At 33.6% G+C, this 20534-nt stretch overlaps 3 protein-coding genes across 3 annotated transcripts; 1 reads left to right on the top strand and 2 right to left on the bottom strand.

Annotated features, from left to right (window-relative positions):
• The first annotated feature begins 513 nt into the window (after window positions 1-513).
• On the top strand, window positions 514-8129 carry LOC115705922 (multiple RNA-binding domain-containing protein 1). The gene is made up of 16 exons (XM_030633397.2): window positions 514-697; window positions 841-920; window positions 1186-1293; window positions 1373-1487; window positions 2411-3138; window positions 3308-3439; window positions 3719-3808; window positions 3934-4054; window positions 4197-4520; window positions 4808-4872; window positions 5753-5927; window positions 6631-6735; window positions 6829-6930; window positions 7006-7179; window positions 7477-7614; window positions 7700-8129. Coding segments are annotated over exons 2-16 (2544 nt in total). The 5' UTR covers window positions 514-697; window positions 841-918; the 3' UTR covers window positions 7865-8129.
• Window positions 8130-12029: 3900 nt separating this feature from the next.
• Window positions 12030-13017, bottom strand: LOC115704395 (protein MIZU-KUSSEI 1-like). Its single transcript, XM_030631605.2, has one exon. It carries the CDS (start codon window positions 12979-12981, stop codon window positions 12241-12243), a length of 741 nt encoding a protein of 246 aa, XP_030487465.1. The 5' UTR covers window positions 12982-13017; the 3' UTR covers window positions 12030-12240.
• A 752-nt stretch (window positions 13018-13769) lies between these two features.
• LOC115705949 (ERAD-associated E3 ubiquitin-protein ligase HRD1B) lies at window positions 13770-18029 on the bottom strand. Its single transcript, XM_061108594.1, has 8 exons — window positions 17872-18029; window positions 16794-17339; window positions 16424-16600; window positions 16027-16176; window positions 15731-15936; window positions 14934-15075; window positions 14322-14496; window positions 13770-14208 (listed from the first exon to the last, which is right to left on the bottom strand). Exons 2-8 carry the CDS (start codon window positions 17324-17326, stop codon window positions 14089-14091), a joined length of 1503 nt encoding a protein of 500 aa, XP_060964577.1. The 5' UTR covers window positions 17327-17339; window positions 17872-18029; the 3' UTR covers window positions 13770-14088.
• Window positions 18030-20534: the final 2505 nt, after the last annotated feature.

The raw sequence follows: 20534 nt of genomic DNA, 5'->3' as shown, positions 1-20534 counted from the left end.
GAATAAGATAATTAGTTTTTGAACAATTAATTTGTATGGTTGTAGTTGTAGAATGTAGAATAATGTGCTTATAGAATAAAGTAAATCATATTTTAACAAAAAAAAGAAGTTCGGTTTTGGAGGTTTAAACCGACCAAACTGAAATTTAAAACGGTCGATTTTAAAACAAATTTTGGTCGGTCGGTTTTTGAATTGCACCAATCCAGACCGAAAACTGAATTCTGGATTTTTATATAAAAAAATGACTATACCGATCAATGCTCAGCCTTAGCTCTTAATTTTGAAAGAAAAAAAAAGTTTTTGTTTTCTAATTTTGTTTATTTTTTCATATGGCAATAAACGGTAATTTTTTATCCTAATAAAGTTATAATAAAGAAATGTTTTTCTTGAGCTAATGTAAGTATGATTAATTAAATTTCCCCCATAATAATTAACTTAAATTTTTTTTCATAGAAAAGGCTATATTTATTTATTTATTTTAAATTAAAAAAAGGAGAGAAAAAATTGTAGAAACTAAACTGATATTCATAAACTAAAACCAAACCCTTTCTTCTCACTCACTCACTCACTCACTCACTCACTCTGCTCTTCTTTTGGACTGAAGCATTAGCATAGCCTCTCTCTCTCTCCCGTCAACGGTCGCCTCCTCAACTACAACTCCAGATCATCTCCTTTCCCATTATTTACACATTAATAGGTATTTCTAAAATCTATTCCCAGCAGTATATATATTTATTTGTAAAATCTGCTATGGATATATATATATATATTTATATATATATTTATATATATGTAATATGTGTCTCTATTTTGATTTTCCTGTCCTTTTATCTTGGGTAGGAGCCGTTTCATATTTGCTCTGCAGTATAGCTGAGGACCGGATACTTGTATCCTCTGTATAACTGAAAGAAAGGAAGAATGTGAGTATATCTAATTTCTATTTTTTATTTGTTACATTAGTAGCAGAATTGTCTCGTTTTCGTGTTGTGATTAGATAATCCTGAACACGTTTATGAAAAATCCTGTAAAATTGATTATGAATGTATGGTGTTTGAGCCCAATTTTTGTAATATATGGTGTGCTTTTTAGTGTGTACTTTGGTCTTTGTTCATATTTTCCTGAAAAAATGAGAAAAAAAAAATAGCACAATAATTGCTAATTTTTTGTGTGGGTGGGATTACATAGGTCAAGGATATGTGTGAAGAATTTGCCAAAATATGCGGCAGAGGATCGTCTCCGGGAATTCTTTTCTAAGAAAGGAGAAGTTACAGATGCAAAGCTCATGCACACCAAGTATTTGGCTTTATTTTTTCAGACAATTTTCTTCTTTTAATTGGTTATGAATTGTTGCCTAACTTACAAGTTTCTTCAGGGATGGCAAGAGCAGACAATTCGCTTTTATTGGGTACAGGACGGAGCATGAGGCCGAAGCAGCGATTAGATACTTCAACAAATCCTATTTTGATACTTGCAGGATATCCTGTGAGGTTTATTTTCTTTCCCTACTTTTGATTTTTAATTCTCAATTTGCATATTACACTTCTGTATAAAAAGAATCATTGTTATTGTGCTATATAATCTATGCGTAGAGAATAAACTAAGAGTATATTTGATTCTAATCTGTTTCTTAACTTCCAAGGTATGCATATGGCTATTCTAAACCTGATAATAACAAGCCAAAAAATTATCATAATAAATTGGGTAATTGTCTAGTGAATTTTTTAAAGCACCGGTGATGCCATGTGATGCCATGTTATACTTTGAAGTACAATGACTAGGAACTGCAAAACCCTTTTCTAATCTACATTACCCAGTATGTCTTTTATGAACCTGAAATACATATTGATTCAATATATATTTGTCCATTGTTCTACTTTGTTTTTTCAATTTCTGGATTGACAGTGTCACTGGGCTATGGTATTCTTACAGTATATTGTATTCACATTAATGCATATTGTTTGCCATGTGGTGGGTAGTCTAGCATTTGCATTGAAGTTTCTTTTCTGGTGTAGAGAAAATATTATGTTTTACTCATCTTTGTTTCGGACTTCATGCCATGCAACACTGGTACAATTGGGAGTAGAAAATAATAAATTTACTGATTCATTGATTTATTATTATTTTTTGTCACATTGGATTGTGAGTTTGGTTTACTTGTTGACACCAATTCTTATGGACATTTGGCAACTATCAAAATTTTTTGGACAAAACATAAGCCTAAGTAGACCAGTTTTTTTTAGTGTGGAATGTGTTATTAGCCAATATCACTGTCACAGAGTGAGGAAGTGGCTGTTTATATGTTATTGTTTTATTTCGTTTGATTAGTTTTAATTTAGGAATCTAAACATGGGTGCTAACATCCAAGACTATTTAGCATGAACTTTGATTGAGATAATTTATTCACTTTCAGATTGCTCATAAAGTTGGTGATCCAAACATCCCTCGCCCATGGAGTCGTCATTCTTCAAAAACTGATGAAAAAACAACTAAAGATGGGAATAAAGTTGCTGCTATAAAAAAATCTATCCTTATGGGATCAGAACGAGAGAAAAATAATCTGAAAGAGGACAGTAATAATATGGGCACTCAGGTCCAAGAATTTCTGCAAGTTATGCAGCCAAGAGTTAAATCAAAATTGTGGGCAAATGACACATTGATAACTTCAACAACTAACAATGATCGTAAAGTTAAAGAGAAACAAACTCATACAAATAAGGAAAGCATAGAGAAATCGGCTACAATACATAACGAGTCGGATGAAGATGACTACACAGAATATACATTATCACCAGACAAGCAAGTTTCTAACAATTTAGAAAGTCCTGCTCATGATGATGTCGTTTCAGATATGGAGTACTTTAAGAGCAGAGTTAAGAAGAATTGGTCAGAGTCAGAAAGCAGTGACAGTGATGATAATGAGGATGATAATGGTTCATCAAAAGAAAGCCCCATAGAGCAGGGTGTTCAAGAAAAAGTTCCGAATGAAAAATTAAATTCACTTGAGACGGAGGTTTCTAGAAAAGAAGATGAAGAGGAAGCTTATCATGAAGATTCTGATGGTGACATGCATGAACAAGACGGTAAAGAAGTAATCGAGACCAGTCGTCTTTTCATCCGTAATCTGCCATATACTGCAACGTACGTAGTCATTTTTTCCCTTTTAAATAGTGCTCTCATTTTTTTTAAGAAAATATGCCCGGTTTGGTAGATGGCGTCTTATTATTGTCTTGTCTAACATAGAAGTAGGCGCTCTTAAGTAATAATTTTTTCTTATGAGCTATTTTTTCAATACAATTTCCTTAATCAGTGAAGAAGAGCTGGAGGAGCTGTTTAGCAAATTCGGAACTGTCTCAGAAGTCCATCTTGTTATTGATAAAGATACCAAGCGTCCCAAAGGGTTTGCATTTGTTAATTATTCACATCTGGAGTTTGCAACTAGGTACCTCTTAGTGATTTAATTTTATTTTACTTCTGTTTCCTTTTTCTGCATTTTTGTGATTCATTATGTTTAAATGCATCAACTTGAATTGAACACCTTCATCATGAAAAACTCATCAAGGCTGTGAATCTAGGTTTGATGTTTTGTTATTCACCAAATTAGATAGAAACAGTTATTTCTTGTTATTAATCTAGTGACCTATGGTGATACACAAATACATACTCTTCTTTTCTGTATTTAATGATATTTTTTTTCTTTCATGTTTAATTTTGGGTAAAGAGCATTAGAGGAACTAGACAATTCAATTTTCCAAGGAAGGTTGTTGCATGTTATGCGAGCAAAACAAAGAGTTTCATCTGAGAAGCAAGAGTAAGCATATTGAGTAGCCCCTTCACTTTTACATTTCTTAGAATGTTTATTTTACATGTACCATTCTTTTTCACTACTTTTCAGCTTTCATCTCTGGAAATATAAATTTACATTCTTTTCTGTAGGCATGATGTGGCAAGTCAAGGTTTAAAAACTTTTAAGCAACGGAAGGAAGAACAAAGGAAGGAATCAGAAGCTCGCGGTGATACTAAAGCATGGAACACTTTGTTCATGCGCCCTGACACTGTATGTTGAAATAATATACTATATGTGAACTGGTTGAATTTTTTTTATTCCACCAAATTTGAAAGTGTTTCTCCTGAAGGTTTTTTCGACTCACTCCTGATGACAAATCCTTCATTTCTAATTTTCACTTGTATCTTGATAGATTGCTGAGAATATTGCTAGGAAATATGGTGTGAGAAAGGGTGATTTACTTGACATTGAAGCAAATGATCTCCCTGTACGTCTCGCACTTGGAGAAACTCAAGTGATTAAAGAGACAAAAAAGGCTCTTAAAATTGCTGGAGTAAATGTAGAATCTTTAGAGGACTTTGCTGCTGGGAGAACTGATGGCATGAAAAGAAGCAACCATGTTTTTCTAGTGAAGAATTTGCCATATGGATCTTCTGATAGTGAGCTGGCTACGATGTTTGGTAAATATGGGAGTTTGGACAAGGTCATTCTTCCTCCAACGAAGACGATAGCTTTGGTAAGCCATCATGTATCGTGGAGCAATTATTAGTTGTCCACCATCAGTTCACTTAGGTATTCACCTGATTTTGTGGGGCTAAAAAAATGGAATTAACATACCCATGCTGTTTATAATAAGGGATAAGCACATATTTCTTCAAAAACATAAAAAGAACGAAAAATAAAATAGAATCTATCTTAGCAGACACAAGCTGGTTAGCTTTGCATATACTGGTTAACTTAGTTGGGTTTGCTTAGCTTGTACTTAATTCTTTGCTTGGTGTTATTTTTTTGGATGATGTGTAGGTTGTTTTTCTGGAACCTGCTGAAGCTCGTGCAGCATTTAAAGGATTGGCATACAAACGTTACAAGTAAGTTAATATTTGCTTTCTTCATGGGTTATTTGTTAAACCTATACCCATTAGTACCTACTCATGATCACTATTTTATGCATCAAGTTGGAGTTTTAGATGATGTGGTGCTCTTATTGACGTAAGATATATTTAATTTAAATTTTCAACCTTGGATCTATAGCTACACAAAACAAAGTATAATTCCTTACCTACCATTGTTTCAATTTCAAGGCAACTGTTGAAAAGCAGTTGTTGGGTTAGTCTTGTTTTTTGTTACTTTTTATGTTTGACATTGGATCTATATCTTCACATAACAAAGCAATGTCTTTCCCTGTCTATCTATATTTAAGATCAAGACAGGGAATGAAAGGAATAGCAGAATATTCGAAGGAAATGAGAGATCAGCAGAGGATGTGTGGGAGAGCATAAGATTTTGGACAGTCACCTGGGTTTTTAAAACTAAGCATTTTGAGAATTTTTCCTTTCTAGACTTGTGTAGGGAATGATGGAATGTGTTGACGTAAATAGGATTTATGACTTATTATGCTCGCTGCTTACGGAGCTTAGTTTATTCTAGATGTACTTTACTTTGGTCACCACCGCCACAAGTGAGGTTATTAATACATAACGCCCACGTGTGCTTGAGTCTAAGACGAGTGACCTCTTTCTCTTTTTCAAAAAAAAAAAAAAATCTAAGATCAAGACAAATGTTGATTAATTAGATTCAGAATGATCAACTTTGGTTTTTTAAATAATCCATGAATGGAATTCATCTCACATCTTGTCTTGGTAGTGTTGACATGAACTATTTATGTATCCAATTACCTTCTTCCCCTTTATCTACATTAGTAATTTGTTTCTTTTTTTTTTTGGTGTGTGTGTATTAATTGCAACACAGGGATGCTCCATTATATCTGGAATGGGCTCCTGCTAATATTCTTAGTCAAATTTCAACACCCGAGGGAGATGAAAAGACTAGTGAGGTTGTTGGTGAACATGATGTCAAGAGGGCTATCTTAGAGCAAAATTTACAGGGAGTATCAGATGAGGATGCTGATCCTGATAGAGTTGAGGTGAGGTGACTTTAATATTTTTTGCATTTTTTTTACTTCTCTTTATTCTGAAAATATGTTGGTTATATAAGTCTCATCATTCTTCTTGGGTCCAAGTCAAAATGTGGGGCTCACAACTCTTTCACCTCTTCATTTGACAATAGACACGATAAGTAGCAAATTCTTGTATTCAAGCACTCTTTCCCTTGCTCTCTTCTCTTATTCCCTGGCCTCCCTTTATCCCCGTCCCCACCACAAACACACAGACACACCCGACCCCAATTCATGAAGCTTTCAACTTGGATGTATCATGTTTGTCAAAGTAGATCCCTCACTCCTTCCCTGGCTTCTATTCTTATTCCTCCCCACCACACTCGCACCGCAGTGCGCACACCACCCCAATCCTTGACTTAATTAGACCATGTAAATTTATTTATGAAGATCTTTTGCCATACCAAATTTATAATTAGTGTGTCTAATTCCTTGGTCACTAAAATTTGGTGGGATTGGTGGTATTTATATTATTACTCCGTTTATTTCATATTTTTTTATCAAGGCTGTTCAAATTTTCTTTCAATGTTAATGAATATTAACTAGCCTGCAATTCAAGCTAAACCAAGTACTGGAAAAATATGACATTTTGTTATTAATACAATTTGTATGGCTGTGGAATTTCTGTGATCAACTGTTCTTATTCGGTCATTTCATGGGTCACATTTTTCAGTCACGATCTCTCTTTGTTAAGAATCTGAATTTCAAGACAACTGAGGAGAGTTTGAAGAAGCATTTTATAGATCACATGAAGAAGGGGTCAATTTTAAGTGTCAAGGTAACCGTCTATACCCCTGAATATTTTTACCATGACCAAACCAAATTTATTATTTTGTCCATTTGTGATGATTTTTCTATCCTATTACTGCAGGTAAAAAAGCATATGAAAAATGGGAAGAACGTGTCAATGGGCTATGGTTTTATAGAATTTGACACCATGGAGACGGCCACACGCGTGGCAAGAGATTTACAGGTGAAACACATTTTGCTTCCTCATAGATAACAAGTTGGAAACATATCTTAACACCTCGTATGAAATTCTGTGTAGGGAACTATTTTGGAAGGACACGCTCTCACATTGCAGCTCTCTCATGCCAAGAAAGATGGACAGGCTCCAAAAAAACTGGAGAAGGATAAGAGTTCCACAAAGTTGCTTGTCAAAAATATTGCTTTTGAGGCAACCAAAAAAGATATCAGGCAGCTGTTTAGTCCATTTGGCCAGGTGATAACTTTGATTACTATAAAAGAGATTTAAGCTAATTCCTTGTGGTCAAAGAAAATGTCTGAATTTGCTCTGTAAATTGGTATTAATATTTTACAAAATCTTAGTGTTGTGGAGAAAAAAAGAAGTAAATATTGGATCGAAATCTCCATTGAGATTTTCTATTTGTTAATGTGACTTATGTTTAAAGACTCACACTGTTGATAACTAACTTTTGTTTCCCTTGTAAAGTATTGAGTTTAATCACCTTAAAAAGAAAACAGTTAATCGTCTAAATATCTTGATATTATGTCTCAGATTAAAAGCCTAAGACTGCCAGAGAGGATGGGTAGTGAAAACCACAGAGGTTTTGCGTTTGTGGAGTTTTTCACAAAGCAAGAAGCACAGAACGCCCTTGAAGAACTTTCAAACACCCATTTGTATGGTCGCCATCTGGTACGTCATCAATAACTGTATCAGTTAAACCACCTTTTGATCCTATAATTAACTGCTATACTGGCTTTCCCTTAAAACCTTACAGGTACTAGAGAGAGCAAAAGAGGGTGAAACCTTTGAAGAATTACGAGCCCGAACAGCGGCTCATTTCGTCAGCGAGGAGAATGGGTTTCAAAATCCTACCAAGAAGAGGAAAGGCATGGCTGTCTTGGATGAGGGAAAAATGAAGTTCCATAGAACTCAAAGTTAACTTAGGGATTAAATTGGTTTGGTAATTATTCAACTCAAAAAAATGTTTATTTGTTTTAGGATATAGGGACGATGCCAGACCCGGTTTTGATTTTTTTTTTTGGGAGCTGGTGTTTAAAATGCTTTTTGAGGTTTTTTTATTTCTTTCCTTCTAACCCTGTCATGTAATGTAAATTAAAGGTACAATCATGCAGAGACTTGAGCCCAATTTTTGTGTTCTGAATATTGTACCATGTTAAAGAAAAAGTCATACCATCTTATAGATATATGCTGGAGAGTCTTTAATTTATCATTTTGAAGTAATAAGATGGAATCTATTTGCTTACTTTGGAGGCATATATACGTTTAATTTTTTTTTCTTTTTTAATGGTGATTAAATCTCGTAAAAGCTTCTCTCTTTCATTTTGGCCTGTATTTGGAGATTAACCTCCATAAATTTAGTCCGATAATTACCACATCGACTTTACAAGTGCTAAACTATTAATCTATAATAATGTTCGATAATCACCTCTTTTACTAAAATAAAATGGGTGAAATAAAAGGGAATAAAGTACTAAATAAACGGACACATTAATTTATTATAATATTATACTAAATTGACTAGAACGGAATTAAAATTATTTTATTTATATGATTTTAGAAAAGGTAATGAAAATGGTTTAAATTGATTGAATTATCTTTCATAGAAAATATTTATTTCTTTTATTTGTTTATTTTAATATTAAATCATAAAAATATATAAATAAATTCAAAAATAATTATATATGTGATTGATAAATATTTTTTATCAATGATATTATACTTGTAACAATTCACACCAAAATGATAAAACTTCATTCAACACCAAAATGATAAAAATTTCATTCAACACCAAAATGATAAAATTTCATTCAACACCAAAATAATCTCATAATTTTTTTTTATTTTGGGATCCTCTTATTTGTCACAATTTTTGTGATTTCATTCATAAGTTTCTTGATCCTTTGTCTGTGGCCTCTTAAGAGTTGATTTAGGTGATTATGTGGAGAATCTAGTTTAAGAGGAACAAGAAGGTTCATAATGATAATGCGATTGCTCCAGATATTGTGGTTTCTTGGAGTCGTGATTTTCTTGCTAATTACCAGAGATTAGACAATTCTCCTAGTGCTTCTCACTCGGTGGGAGCTTTCCGTCCCCTACAAATGCTTCTTCTAGTTTTGTTTGGGTGTCGCCTAGTAGGGGGACAATGAAGAGCAATGTTAATGCTACTCTCAACGCTTCCACTGATAGATGTAGTTTGGGTATGGTGGTTCGTGACTCCAGAGGTGAGGTTATGGTTTCTGTTGTTTGACATATTTTGGGTGCCTTCTCTCCTGAAATGGCAGAAGCTTTAGCTTTAAAAAATGTTGTCATCCAATGCTGTTTATTAGATTTTCAGAATGTAATTTTTGAATTTGATTGTTTGAATATGGTTTTGAAGTTTAATACCGAGTATTTTGGCTATTTTTTTAGGTTTAGTTTTAGTAGATTTTAGACATAGTATTTTTTGAATTTCACTACGCTAGTCTCTCTTTCTGTTCTAGATCTATTAATGCTGTTGCCCATTCATTGGATAAATATGCCTTGTCGGAAGTTATTAGCAAGGTTTGGTAGCCTTGTTATCCTTCTGGTATCCATGATCTCATTCAACATGAGATGAATTAATTGAATCATTATCCCCCATTTTCTCTTCAAGCTCATTGCTTGAAAGGTGGTCTTAGGGGTTTTCTTTAAAAATAAATAAATACAGAATAAAAAGAGAAAAAATCTCATAATACATTCACACACACATATATATACACCTTAAGAACATGGTAGTACAATTGAGTGAGAGCGCTAACCATAAATATGAAATCTATAGCTTCTATAACTATTTGAAGTGAAATGTTAATTTCTTTTGAGCTTGGCTTAATGCGATAAATGATTGAGACCTCATTTCAGTAATTACAAATATCATTTACAAATAGGTAAGTGTTTTAAGGATACAATACATTGAAAGGTAGAACAGTAAATTTGTCCCTACTCGATGTAGGTCATCTATAAAAGATCTTTGACTATTTTGATTGAAACAATAGGTAATTCAAATCGCATCTATTTTTAGTAATAGAGTGTTCTATGTAATTAATAGTGCAATTCCAAATCTATAGTGGAGTTAGGAGGAATTAATAAGTTAGAAAATTTACTTAGTAAATTTTAGATCTACTTATTGGAAGCTTGATTATATAGGGTCATGGTCCCCACACTAACTAAGATAATATTGTTTTGTAGTCTCAATTAATTGGTTTTAATTAATCAATTAGAATTCTAAATAAGACTATGTATTGTTTGTGAATTTTTACCAAGGAAGGGCTTAATTGAAAAGAAAAGAGAATTCAAAGTTTATTTATTAATTAAGAGACATTAAAAGGTCTAATTAATAAATATATTTAAATAGTAATTTTATTTGATAATTTTTTATAATTAAATAGTAAAATTAGTATTTAAATAACTAGAGCAGAAAAATAATATTATTGAAGAAAAACAAGTTTGTTTCATTAAGGAAATAAAATAATGACAAAATTCTAACTCATGGGTTTCATTAAGGGATTTTGCCATGAGGTGAATTCTAAGTCATTGAATCTTTCTAATTAGCTCATTTAGCTCTAACCCTAAACCCAATGAATCCCTATAAATAGAACATTAAGAGTTTTTGATTCAAAAGAAGACTCTAGACTCTCTCTTGTCTAACAAACTGAATCAAAAGCATACCTCTTAATTTCTATTATTATTTTTCGAATTGCTCTTGAGTTTTCTTCATAGAATTTCGTGGTCCATGATGATTGAGAGTATGTCCACTCATATCTAAGCAATACCTAACATAATGTGGAAGACTCTGTCTAACCAAATTGAAAGAAAGAAGATCCAGATTCAGATCTTGATAATGCTCTGCTACAGACAACAATCAAGGGCTAGAGATCTGAATGGATGGAATTGGGACCCACAGAAATGCAGGTTGTATTCCCCTCCGGACTCCCACCACACGCACTTGAACGACACAATCACACTTGAGCTTTGTGTGATATTCACGGTCACTGTTGGACCAACTTCCCACTCCCTTTCCATGAAAAAATTAACTATTATACGAATAGAGAAATGCTAAAAGTCACCAATAGTGCCTAATACTCTCTTATGTGTTATTATCACTATTAGTCCAATTAAATATCAAGTCTCATATGGTTTAATGTAATAACTTTTAGGGACGATTGCTAGTCAATCGCAAAGTGATCGACATGTGTCTAGAGATGCTAGTTACCACTGATGACCAATAACAATACTCTATATCAATACAACACAATATATGTATATTTTAATTCTTTACTTTTAATTGGTCTAAATAGTTTCGGTATAATATGAGAAAGAATATGCACCAGCCCTACTTTAGAGTTACCCTATATATAAAGAGTAATTTGCAGCATAAATATTTAAGTTTAACTCCCAGTTGTAAATAAATACCTAAGTTTAATTTTTGGCGGTAATAATACCTAAGTTATAATTTTGAAACTTTTGTAAGTACCTGACTGTTAATTTTTAAGTAAATTGCCACGTGGCAATTCCTGATTGGTCCAAGCCATTAAATTTTTATTTTTTTAAAAAAAATTATTTAAATATACCAATAAGAAAATGACACGTGGATAATGATAGAATATTTAACGGTTAGGTACCTACAGAGTTCCAAAAATATAACTTAGGTATTATTAATGCCAAAAATTAAACTTATGTATTTATTTGCAACTGGGAATTAAACTTAAGTATTTATACCGCAAGTTACTCATATATAAACAACAAACTATTCAATTCATAAAACGTGAGAAGCATATAGTTACTTACTCATCTGCTTATTATTGATCAAGAAATGAGTATTGTTATTGGATACTAATAGTATCTGGCATTTTGTATAGCTGGCGTTTTATGATTAGTTAGCGATATTTTCTAAAAACTATTTTTTTAAGTTATATATAAGATTCAATACTTAATTATATCAACAACACTATGATATATCGATAAGAATACTATACTATATTTCTATAATAACAATTCTTGAAATATATATTAGAAAATTCTTGAAAATTGATCAACGTATACGTGATGATCATCAATATATATGCCTTTATATATTTCTTTTTCAAATAATTAATATAAACAATATACATAGTACTTGAATTATCGTCAATGATTAATAAGTTATCATTTGATGGTATGGTCTCATCATATATAAATAAATTATACACTGATAAACTGTGTAAAAGTAAACCTACATAACATAAGGTTCTTAATTATTTTTCTTGTGTGTAAAAAGTAGGTAGTGATGAAGATGATGAATCAGATTCTAACAAAGAAAATACTTAGTTCAGTAGTGGCATTATGAGTGGTGTGATCAGGACTCATCATGTGGTAAGTCTCAGAGTCTTTAGACCCAACAACTCTCTCAAAAAATGCTCTCATATAAGTCAACTCTCCTTCCTTATTATCACCATGATCCGTAGGCAACACTCCTGCTCCCATAGACACCGCATTCAGCAACTGCATCACCACAAGATCATCCTCCGTCGCCTCTCTCCGCACTGCGTACCCCGACTTCCTCCCATTGCAGTACAAAGCCCATATCGGCTCTTGTGCCATCCTCGTCTTCTCCGAAGGGTGTCTCTCGCACTCCAACGCAATCCGCACCATACCCGTCCCCATGTCCTGGAGCAGCTTCCCTGTTGGGATTGCCAGCTCCAGGACAAGACTGGGAAGACACCTAGGGTTTTCTTGGAAAGCGAGGTTTATCCTCGCTTTCCTGTACCCGAATAAGGTTCCCGTCATGCGCGTACCACCGTGGATATGGCCATCCACGTGGTGACGTGTGACGCTGTGTGAACCCGGCATCTTGCATGATGCTGGGGTAATGATGGGGAATGATCTAAAGACGGAGCGAACTCGGCGGAGGAGCTTGGCGGGTTTGGAGGGTGGTCTTGAGGATGATTTGTGGGATGGTTGGAGAGAGATGGGTGGTCTATGCCTGTGGGGTGATGATGGTGGTGGTGCCTGCGGTTGTTGTTGTTGTTGAGACACCGCCATGGGAGATCTCAATGACTATTATTATTATTATTATTATGAGTAATAATAATGATGATGATGAGAATGATCACATTATAATTAGTTGTGACCAACCTATATATACTATATATGTGAGTGTAAACGTTTTTGGGGGGTGGAATTTGTTTTTGTGGTATGCACGTTTTGGGGGTATGTTTTGGTTTTGGTTAGTTTAATAGAGTTGAAAATGAGATACATAGTTTTGACAAATATGGGTTTATTTAGTAGTTAGTACTGACTTATGGTTTAATTAATTCTCTACATTATTAATTAATTGTAGATGAGGAGTGTTATTTACCAAATTAAAATGGTTACGTGGATTGTGATCATTGTTTTTTTTTTTGTGGTCTAACACTAATTGAATTAATTAGTCCTTGTTTTGCTATATATGTCAATGGGGTTACTAGCTAGCTATATGATATTTGTGGGAAGACTTTTTATTTTTAATAATATAATTTCATTTGTTTCAGTGTACCCAGATAAATTTACAAAATATCCAATAATGGATCAATAATAGTATTTAAAAATTTTGATCGATCATTGATGTAAGTGTTTACATTTTACTTGCAAGGTTAACAAGTTTCAGGTTCTTTTGAGAAATGTTCAAAATGGCTAGAGGTTTTGTATAATTGGAATTCATTACTATCCATTTATCTGGGCATATTAAAATGTCATTATGAAACTAATAAGTTATGCTAATTCATTTAACTGGTCATCCTTTTCAAATTAGGAGTTTTGCAAACACAAAAATCAATAACTAACAGTGGGGATGTTCTTCAAACAAGATTTTCATTGCTTTAGTAATTGCTCTAACATAGTCCAAATTTTCCAAGTGAGATAAGGAACATATATTCTGTGTGCAAATTAGCACTACACATGTTACATCAAAATCCAAAAAGCCATAAACCATTCCACAAAGACCGGCTACAAGAGAAAATATACGACATTGCTAGACACCATCATTGTGAAACAACCAAAGTTCCAGTCTTAAGAGCAATGCACTACCTCTTATCCATTTGTGTTTCCCTATATGCACATCCTGAGTCTACTGAGATATGTATCCAGTCAATATATAAGGGGGCTATTAAATCAGTCATGGTGTCCATATTGCGAGTCGAATGAAGATTCAACATTCTTCTCTTTGCTGCCTGCGTTCGGGCTTTCCTCTGCTTTAGCCTTTTGTAATAGTTGAAGTTGATTTTGTAGGTTCTGTAGAAGAAAATTTATCACTAAACAGAATAAGTAACTATAAGAAATATATGTATGATCATTGCCCCATAAAGTTTATAGGTCAAAACAATATTATTAATGAATTATGATACCTCTATCTGCTGCTGAACAAGCTTCAGTTGAGCTTCCCGTAGATAATCTTGTATTTTCGGATCACTGTTCAACCTCTGCCAATCATTAGAGAAATTTGCCTGTTCGCCACTAGATTCGATACCAGACGAACTGGGTAAGGGTTCCTGCACCTGGGGGCATACATATCCAGGATACCTGCCATCAAGAGGTAAAATTGTTTCAATGTTTTTGTATAATCGCTCTTGTCTGACATCTAAAGTGGTCACTACTCATTACAGGAGCAGTAAAACATTGGCAACAATCCCAACAAGTTTTTGTGTACTAGAATGCAAAATTAAGACTCCATATACAGGAAGAGAAAATAGGATGAAACTCCCTAAGCGTATGCCTATTTCAACTCTTACGCACTTCAAAACTTTGAGTAGCTAATATGTTAAAACATCTTATGGTTGTAGATATAGGATAGGGTTCCAAAGAGCATGCTTCCACAATGTATTCAGTTTTAAGATCAGAAGTATATGCACATAATTCATGACTGCATCCAGGACAATACAGAAAATACTTATATCCAGGAAAAATAGAATTTGGTATACCATTGGTTGGAACAAAAAAAAAAATTAGAAGGCACGTACCATGCTGGAGTGTTTGCAGAAGGATAAACATAAGATTTCTCATATATCGAGGCAGCAGCTGCGGCAGCTTGGAGCCTGGCCTGATGCTGGCTCAAATTACCACCAGCTGAACCCTGAGCAGATGAACCTGAAGTTCCTGTCCCTGTTTCCCCAATACGGTTAAATAGTTACTTAAATGGTTCTGCAGAACTTGGACATAATACTAGAACATTATAACATTATAACATTAAATGAACCGGAGTATCAAATGAACCAAATGGCATTATAACATTAAAGCCACGCGAAAACATCAATCATGAAATAAAAGTTCTTGGATTACACTTTCACAGATTATTAATCTAATAATATAGTTGGATAGATGGCATAGTAGGTGTTCAAGCAATTAGAAGCTCCTCTCACATGTTATCTTATTTTGGAAAGGTTATTGATGAGTGTAAATATCTCCTGTTAAGTTTAGTTGATAAAGAGATTTCTTTAAAGTTTGTTAAGCAGTCAGCAAACAATGTAGCGCACTGTCTTGCGCGGTCTACTTGTTATATTTCTGATCGTATTTTACGAGTGAGCGATGCTCCCCCGGGGTTCGTTTATGTATTGATGAACGGTTTGATTTAATGAAGTTGATACTTTAAAAAAAAAAAGAATAATATAGTTGAAGCTGTTAATACTTCTGCAAAGTGATTTTAATACAAAAGGAGGAAAGGTTTGGAGAGTTATAAGGGGACAACTACCCCAATAAACTATCTAGTATTTAAGTAAAATATAAAATATCTAAAGAAAACCCCCAACAAATAACTCACCTTGATGTGTATCTGATCGAGATACATTCTGTCCTCCAGTTGCACTTGTTGCATTATCAGGAGGCACAACTAAAGCTCTGCAGGTAGGACATGTATGTTGTCGCTCTAACCATGAACGCAAGCAATGCACGTGGAAAAGGTGCCCACAAATCAATTTCTTGGCAGAGGTCATCTCTTCACGGCAAATAATGCAAGTTGCATCAGTTCTGCACGTCCATAAATAAACCATAACACTGTCTGTAAGAACGTAATAATCATAAGAATAATGCACAGGAGACTGAACTAAGTCTACTCACGCAATGAGCTCTTCAGGTGTCGCATCAGGAAATCGGTCATTCATATTTGAAGTGATCTTTCGGTAACGAATGTAATCAGCTACACGAATCTTAAAGTTCCTAAACGTCTCATAGAGCTCCCGTATCAAGTGTAGAGGTACTCCATAATTCCTGGAAACCAAATCAAATTAACGAAGGTATTATAAATGAGAGAAAGAAAGAAAAAAAAAAGCAGCCCAACATTCAATGGTTGATTCAATAAAAATGAGACATGTGCAATGCAAATGAATGGCCAGCAGGTCAGATAAGATATGAAACATATATTACACATTTTTCTATGTGAGAAAAAAGGGCAATCTGGGAAGCTTGTTAGCACCTATAAGAAATTGTACAACTAAAGGTTGGAAATAATACTCACATGAAAATCACAAGGAAGAAGCACAGGTACATAGACAAGTGAAGCAAGTCACGTATGAGTTCCAAATAAAATGTATAGACAGGCTTCTTCTCCCACTGTCCCTCCATAAGCATGTCACTGACATAGAAAACATATTTGACGAATGTTGACACTGTTGTTGTTGCAAGGATCATGTACCTTGACAAAAGAAGAATCAAGTTGTAAGCATTTTAGCACTAAACAGGATCTCTCCGCAACTGTATCACTTCACACATGGGATCATAAGTAGAGAGGCTTCAATTAAATTTTAATATGCGATCATAAGCAGAAACCATAATATCAAAACTCATCAACAAGACCACAATGCAAGTCAATGGATAAGATTACTTACTCAAATGAAAAGAAAAGAGAAACTGAAGCTTTCCGTGACTGTATCAACTCATTTACTGAAGTATACAAAAAGAGACTGTCTAGCGTAAGAAGGAAACCAAGAAAAGAGACAATCCGAATATGAGATAATGTTGTTACTGATGGTGTAGTCTCAATGTATTCAACTCTCTTTTGAGCCAGCCAATGCAAAGCCTTGATCAATAACAGAGCAGTAACCATGGCAAGAAATGAAACTGAAAAATCTTGCCGGAAAATAGTGATTGCGAAAAGAATTTCCATGACCTCTCTCCATGATTGCTCATTTAGCCTCTCGACCTCAGCTTCTCGGAGGGTTCCGAGGAAAACCCGCTTAGTTAATTGCCACAAGATACACATAATAACCAAACCCATGTTGAGAAGTAGTACCAAACTGATCTTTGAAGTAGATAAATAAACCATGGCAGGGTAAAACTGGCCTCTACTGTTAAATGCATGATAAATAACTGCTAGAGTAGCAAAAGAACTAAGCCCTGCATACGACTGCAACCTCATCATTTTCCTATGTGAGCTGCCACACACATAAACAACCAATCAACACAATTACAACCCACAGGCAAAGGGAAAATTAAACTCTCAAATTTGATAATGGCTACACACATAAATCTACCTATCTCCTGGTTGGATTGGATCCAAACAATACATAAAGCAATAAAAATCAAAAAATTGCCCAATAGATTCAAATCCGAAGCATGTCTTTCTTTCCTCTTAATCCATTTCCTATACATACTAATCAAGTCACTTAGAAACTAAAAAGAATGAAAATTTCAGACATGATTATCTACACCAAAAAAAAAAACAGGAAGATATTGAAATTAGTTAGTGACTCGTGATGATTCAAGCAATTTAACACCACAAGAACAACACAAAAGACATCAAAGCCCATTCTCCTCGAAATTTCGAAATTTCAACATCAACCAAAAACAGAATTTCATTTATTTGTGAGCCCTAAAGTTGATGTAATTGAAAAAAGAAACAATGCAGATTAAGAATAAAATGGAACAAAAACTGGCCTAGAACAACAATTAGGAGAAAATGGAAACCTGATAAGACGCTCTCTCCTTCAAATTCAGATTCCAAAGCTTTGTTTGATTGATTCTGCCTCTGCTCTATGCTGTTTCTCTAATTTTGCTTTGAAAAATAAAATAAAATAAAATAAAAAAGAATGATGTATGAGCATCCAATCATGTTGAGACACGTGTTGTCGAAGGACAGATCTACTTTGCCTCCAATATTAGCCCCGGGACCGGACCGATCAAAACGACATCGTTCTGCTTCTACTTTTCCTTCTTTTCTTTTTTTTTTGGTATTTTTGTTGGGAAATTTCACTTTTTGGCCTTAATAATACAAGTCATATCAAAATTTATACTTGATAACTCTATGAAAATAGAGTTATTTATATCTTTTTGGGCATTAAAGTAGCTTTGTTCTAGTATTTTTAGCTTATTTTAGTGAATTTTAATTAGTTTTGTTTAGTTTTTAATAAATATTAATTTTAATACCTTTTAGATTAGTTTTGGTTAAATTTTATAATATCTTATCAATTTAGTTTAGTTTCCCTTTTTATAAGTGTAATTCTTAATGTTGTGTATTTTTGTAAAAATATTAAATGTATATTTTGAACTTATTGTCAAAATTGAGAGAAATGATGTTAAAATCCATGGATTTACTAAAAGCCCATTTGATTTATTAAGAAATATTATCATGACTTTAATTGGGCTATTGTACAAAAGAATGAGATTTGGGCTCACTAAAAGAAAAAGAAAAAAAAAACAAAGAATGAAAGGAAAAAAATAGGCAACGTGATATTGCAAGGTATTACCTATATGATCTAAATATATATAACATCAACAAACAGGCGTGATAGAGATTGGAGAAGAGGCGGCTGCTACAGAGCTTCACACCAAGGAGAAAAATGAAGAAAAAGAAGAAAAAGAAAAAGAGAGAGAGTTTTATTTAGGGTTTTAATTTAGCATTTTTATTTTGGAGATTGGCAAATATTCAAAGGAAGAAGAAGAAGATTTTGGCAAGGAAAAGCTTGGAGTATTGTGACAACTCCAATATGGGTTTTTCTTTTCCTCTTTCTTTTATTTTAAACTTTGTAATTTTTGCACAATCTATTATGAGTTAATTTTTATTTTGCTAGAATTATTTTGTGGACTTAAATTGTGATTTGGTATTTTATTGCTATGTTTAGTGAATTGGTTTTGTTCATTCAAGAGTGTTTATTGTGCAATTGCTTACTTTTGCTTGATCACCATTAGTAAGTAGTAGCTAATCTTGATTTTGGAAAAAATAGGGTTTGTGGAATTGCTTGAATGATGCATGAATATCAACTTGAAAAAGTGTGATTTGTAAATAGCATAGGAATGTGTTATTTACCTTGTATGACTTGAAGGAATTGTGCTTAAATTGGTATTCTTAAAATTAATTGGGCATAGGAATATGTTAATTAATTAGAGAATCAAACCATAAACACTTTGGAAAAAGGATTATGACATTTTAAATTCCTAGTTGACATTATCAATTTACAACAATACTCATTAGCACCATTATATCAACTTTGCATTTTTTTAGGTCAATCTAATAGTTCTAGCTTGTTTTATTCATAGTTTGTGTTTGTTAATTTTTTTTTTTTTACCTATTCTAATCACTTTATTTTATTTATTTTTTTTTTGTTGAAACCAATTTGTGAGTAATTAGTTTTATAAATCAATTTCCAATTTTCAATCCCTGTGGAGACGATACTCGATTTATCACTTTATTACTTGTTACGATTGCGTACACTTGCGTATACAATTTTTCACAACAAGTTTTTGGCGCCGTTGCCGGGGATTGATTTAGTGAAATTTTGTTTGTGGAACTTAATTACTATCAATTTGGTTTTTTTTTAGTTTTTCATTTGTTTCATTTTATTTTCCTTGTTCTATTTTACGCTTTGTTTGTTTGTCTTGGTTCCTTTTTCAAGGTACTTGGGATGTCTCATCGACAAGTCCTTATGAATTTTGTTCAACATGACTTGGAGTCCTTGTATGAAGTATGGTGGAGATACAAGGCACTCCTAATGAGGTTTCCATATCATGGGTTGTCCAAAGAGTGTCAATTAGAAAGCTTCCTAAATGGGTTGAATCCAAGCACACGAAAATGGGTAGAAAGAGGAAATGGTACCACCAATTTCTACCAACTATCAATTGATGAAGCCTATTGGATGTTGGAAGACATGGCGGAGTACAATGAGTGGTGTTGTAATTGTCCAAACAATGACCATGTTTGGGAGGACAATTACAACAATTTGGAGCCAAATTTGGACATTTACACTCAAGGACCAAATGATGAGATTTTAGAAAATTTACAAAAGTTCAACATAGAAGAAGATCTTCATCAAATGGCTCAATCAAGCTCACTTGAAGTGTTGATGATGGAGTTCATGGCTAAAAATGATGCCTTAATTCAAAGCCAAGCTTCATCCTTGAGGAAATTGGAGAACCAATTTGAGCTTTTGGTGAATGAGTTGCATGATAAATCCCATGAAACTTTGGGTATTGATATGGAAAATTCAAGGGAGAAAGAAGAAAGTGAAAATGTCATTTTGAGGAATGGTAATGAGTTGGAGATACTTGGGGAAAATTTTGAGCAATTACAAGAGCTCACTTCAATCCAAAGTAGTGAAAAAAAAGATAAGGAAGCAAGCATTCCAAGTTGGTCA

The sequence above is a fragment of the Cannabis sativa genome, chromosome 1, assembly GCF_029168945.1.
Source record: "Cannabis sativa cultivar Pink pepper isolate KNU-18-1 chromosome 1, ASM2916894v1, whole genome shotgun sequence".
Taxonomy (NCBI): Eukaryota; Viridiplantae; Streptophyta; class Magnoliopsida; order Rosales; family Cannabaceae; genus Cannabis; species Cannabis sativa.
This window is presented reverse-complemented; position numbering and strand designations above follow the sequence as displayed.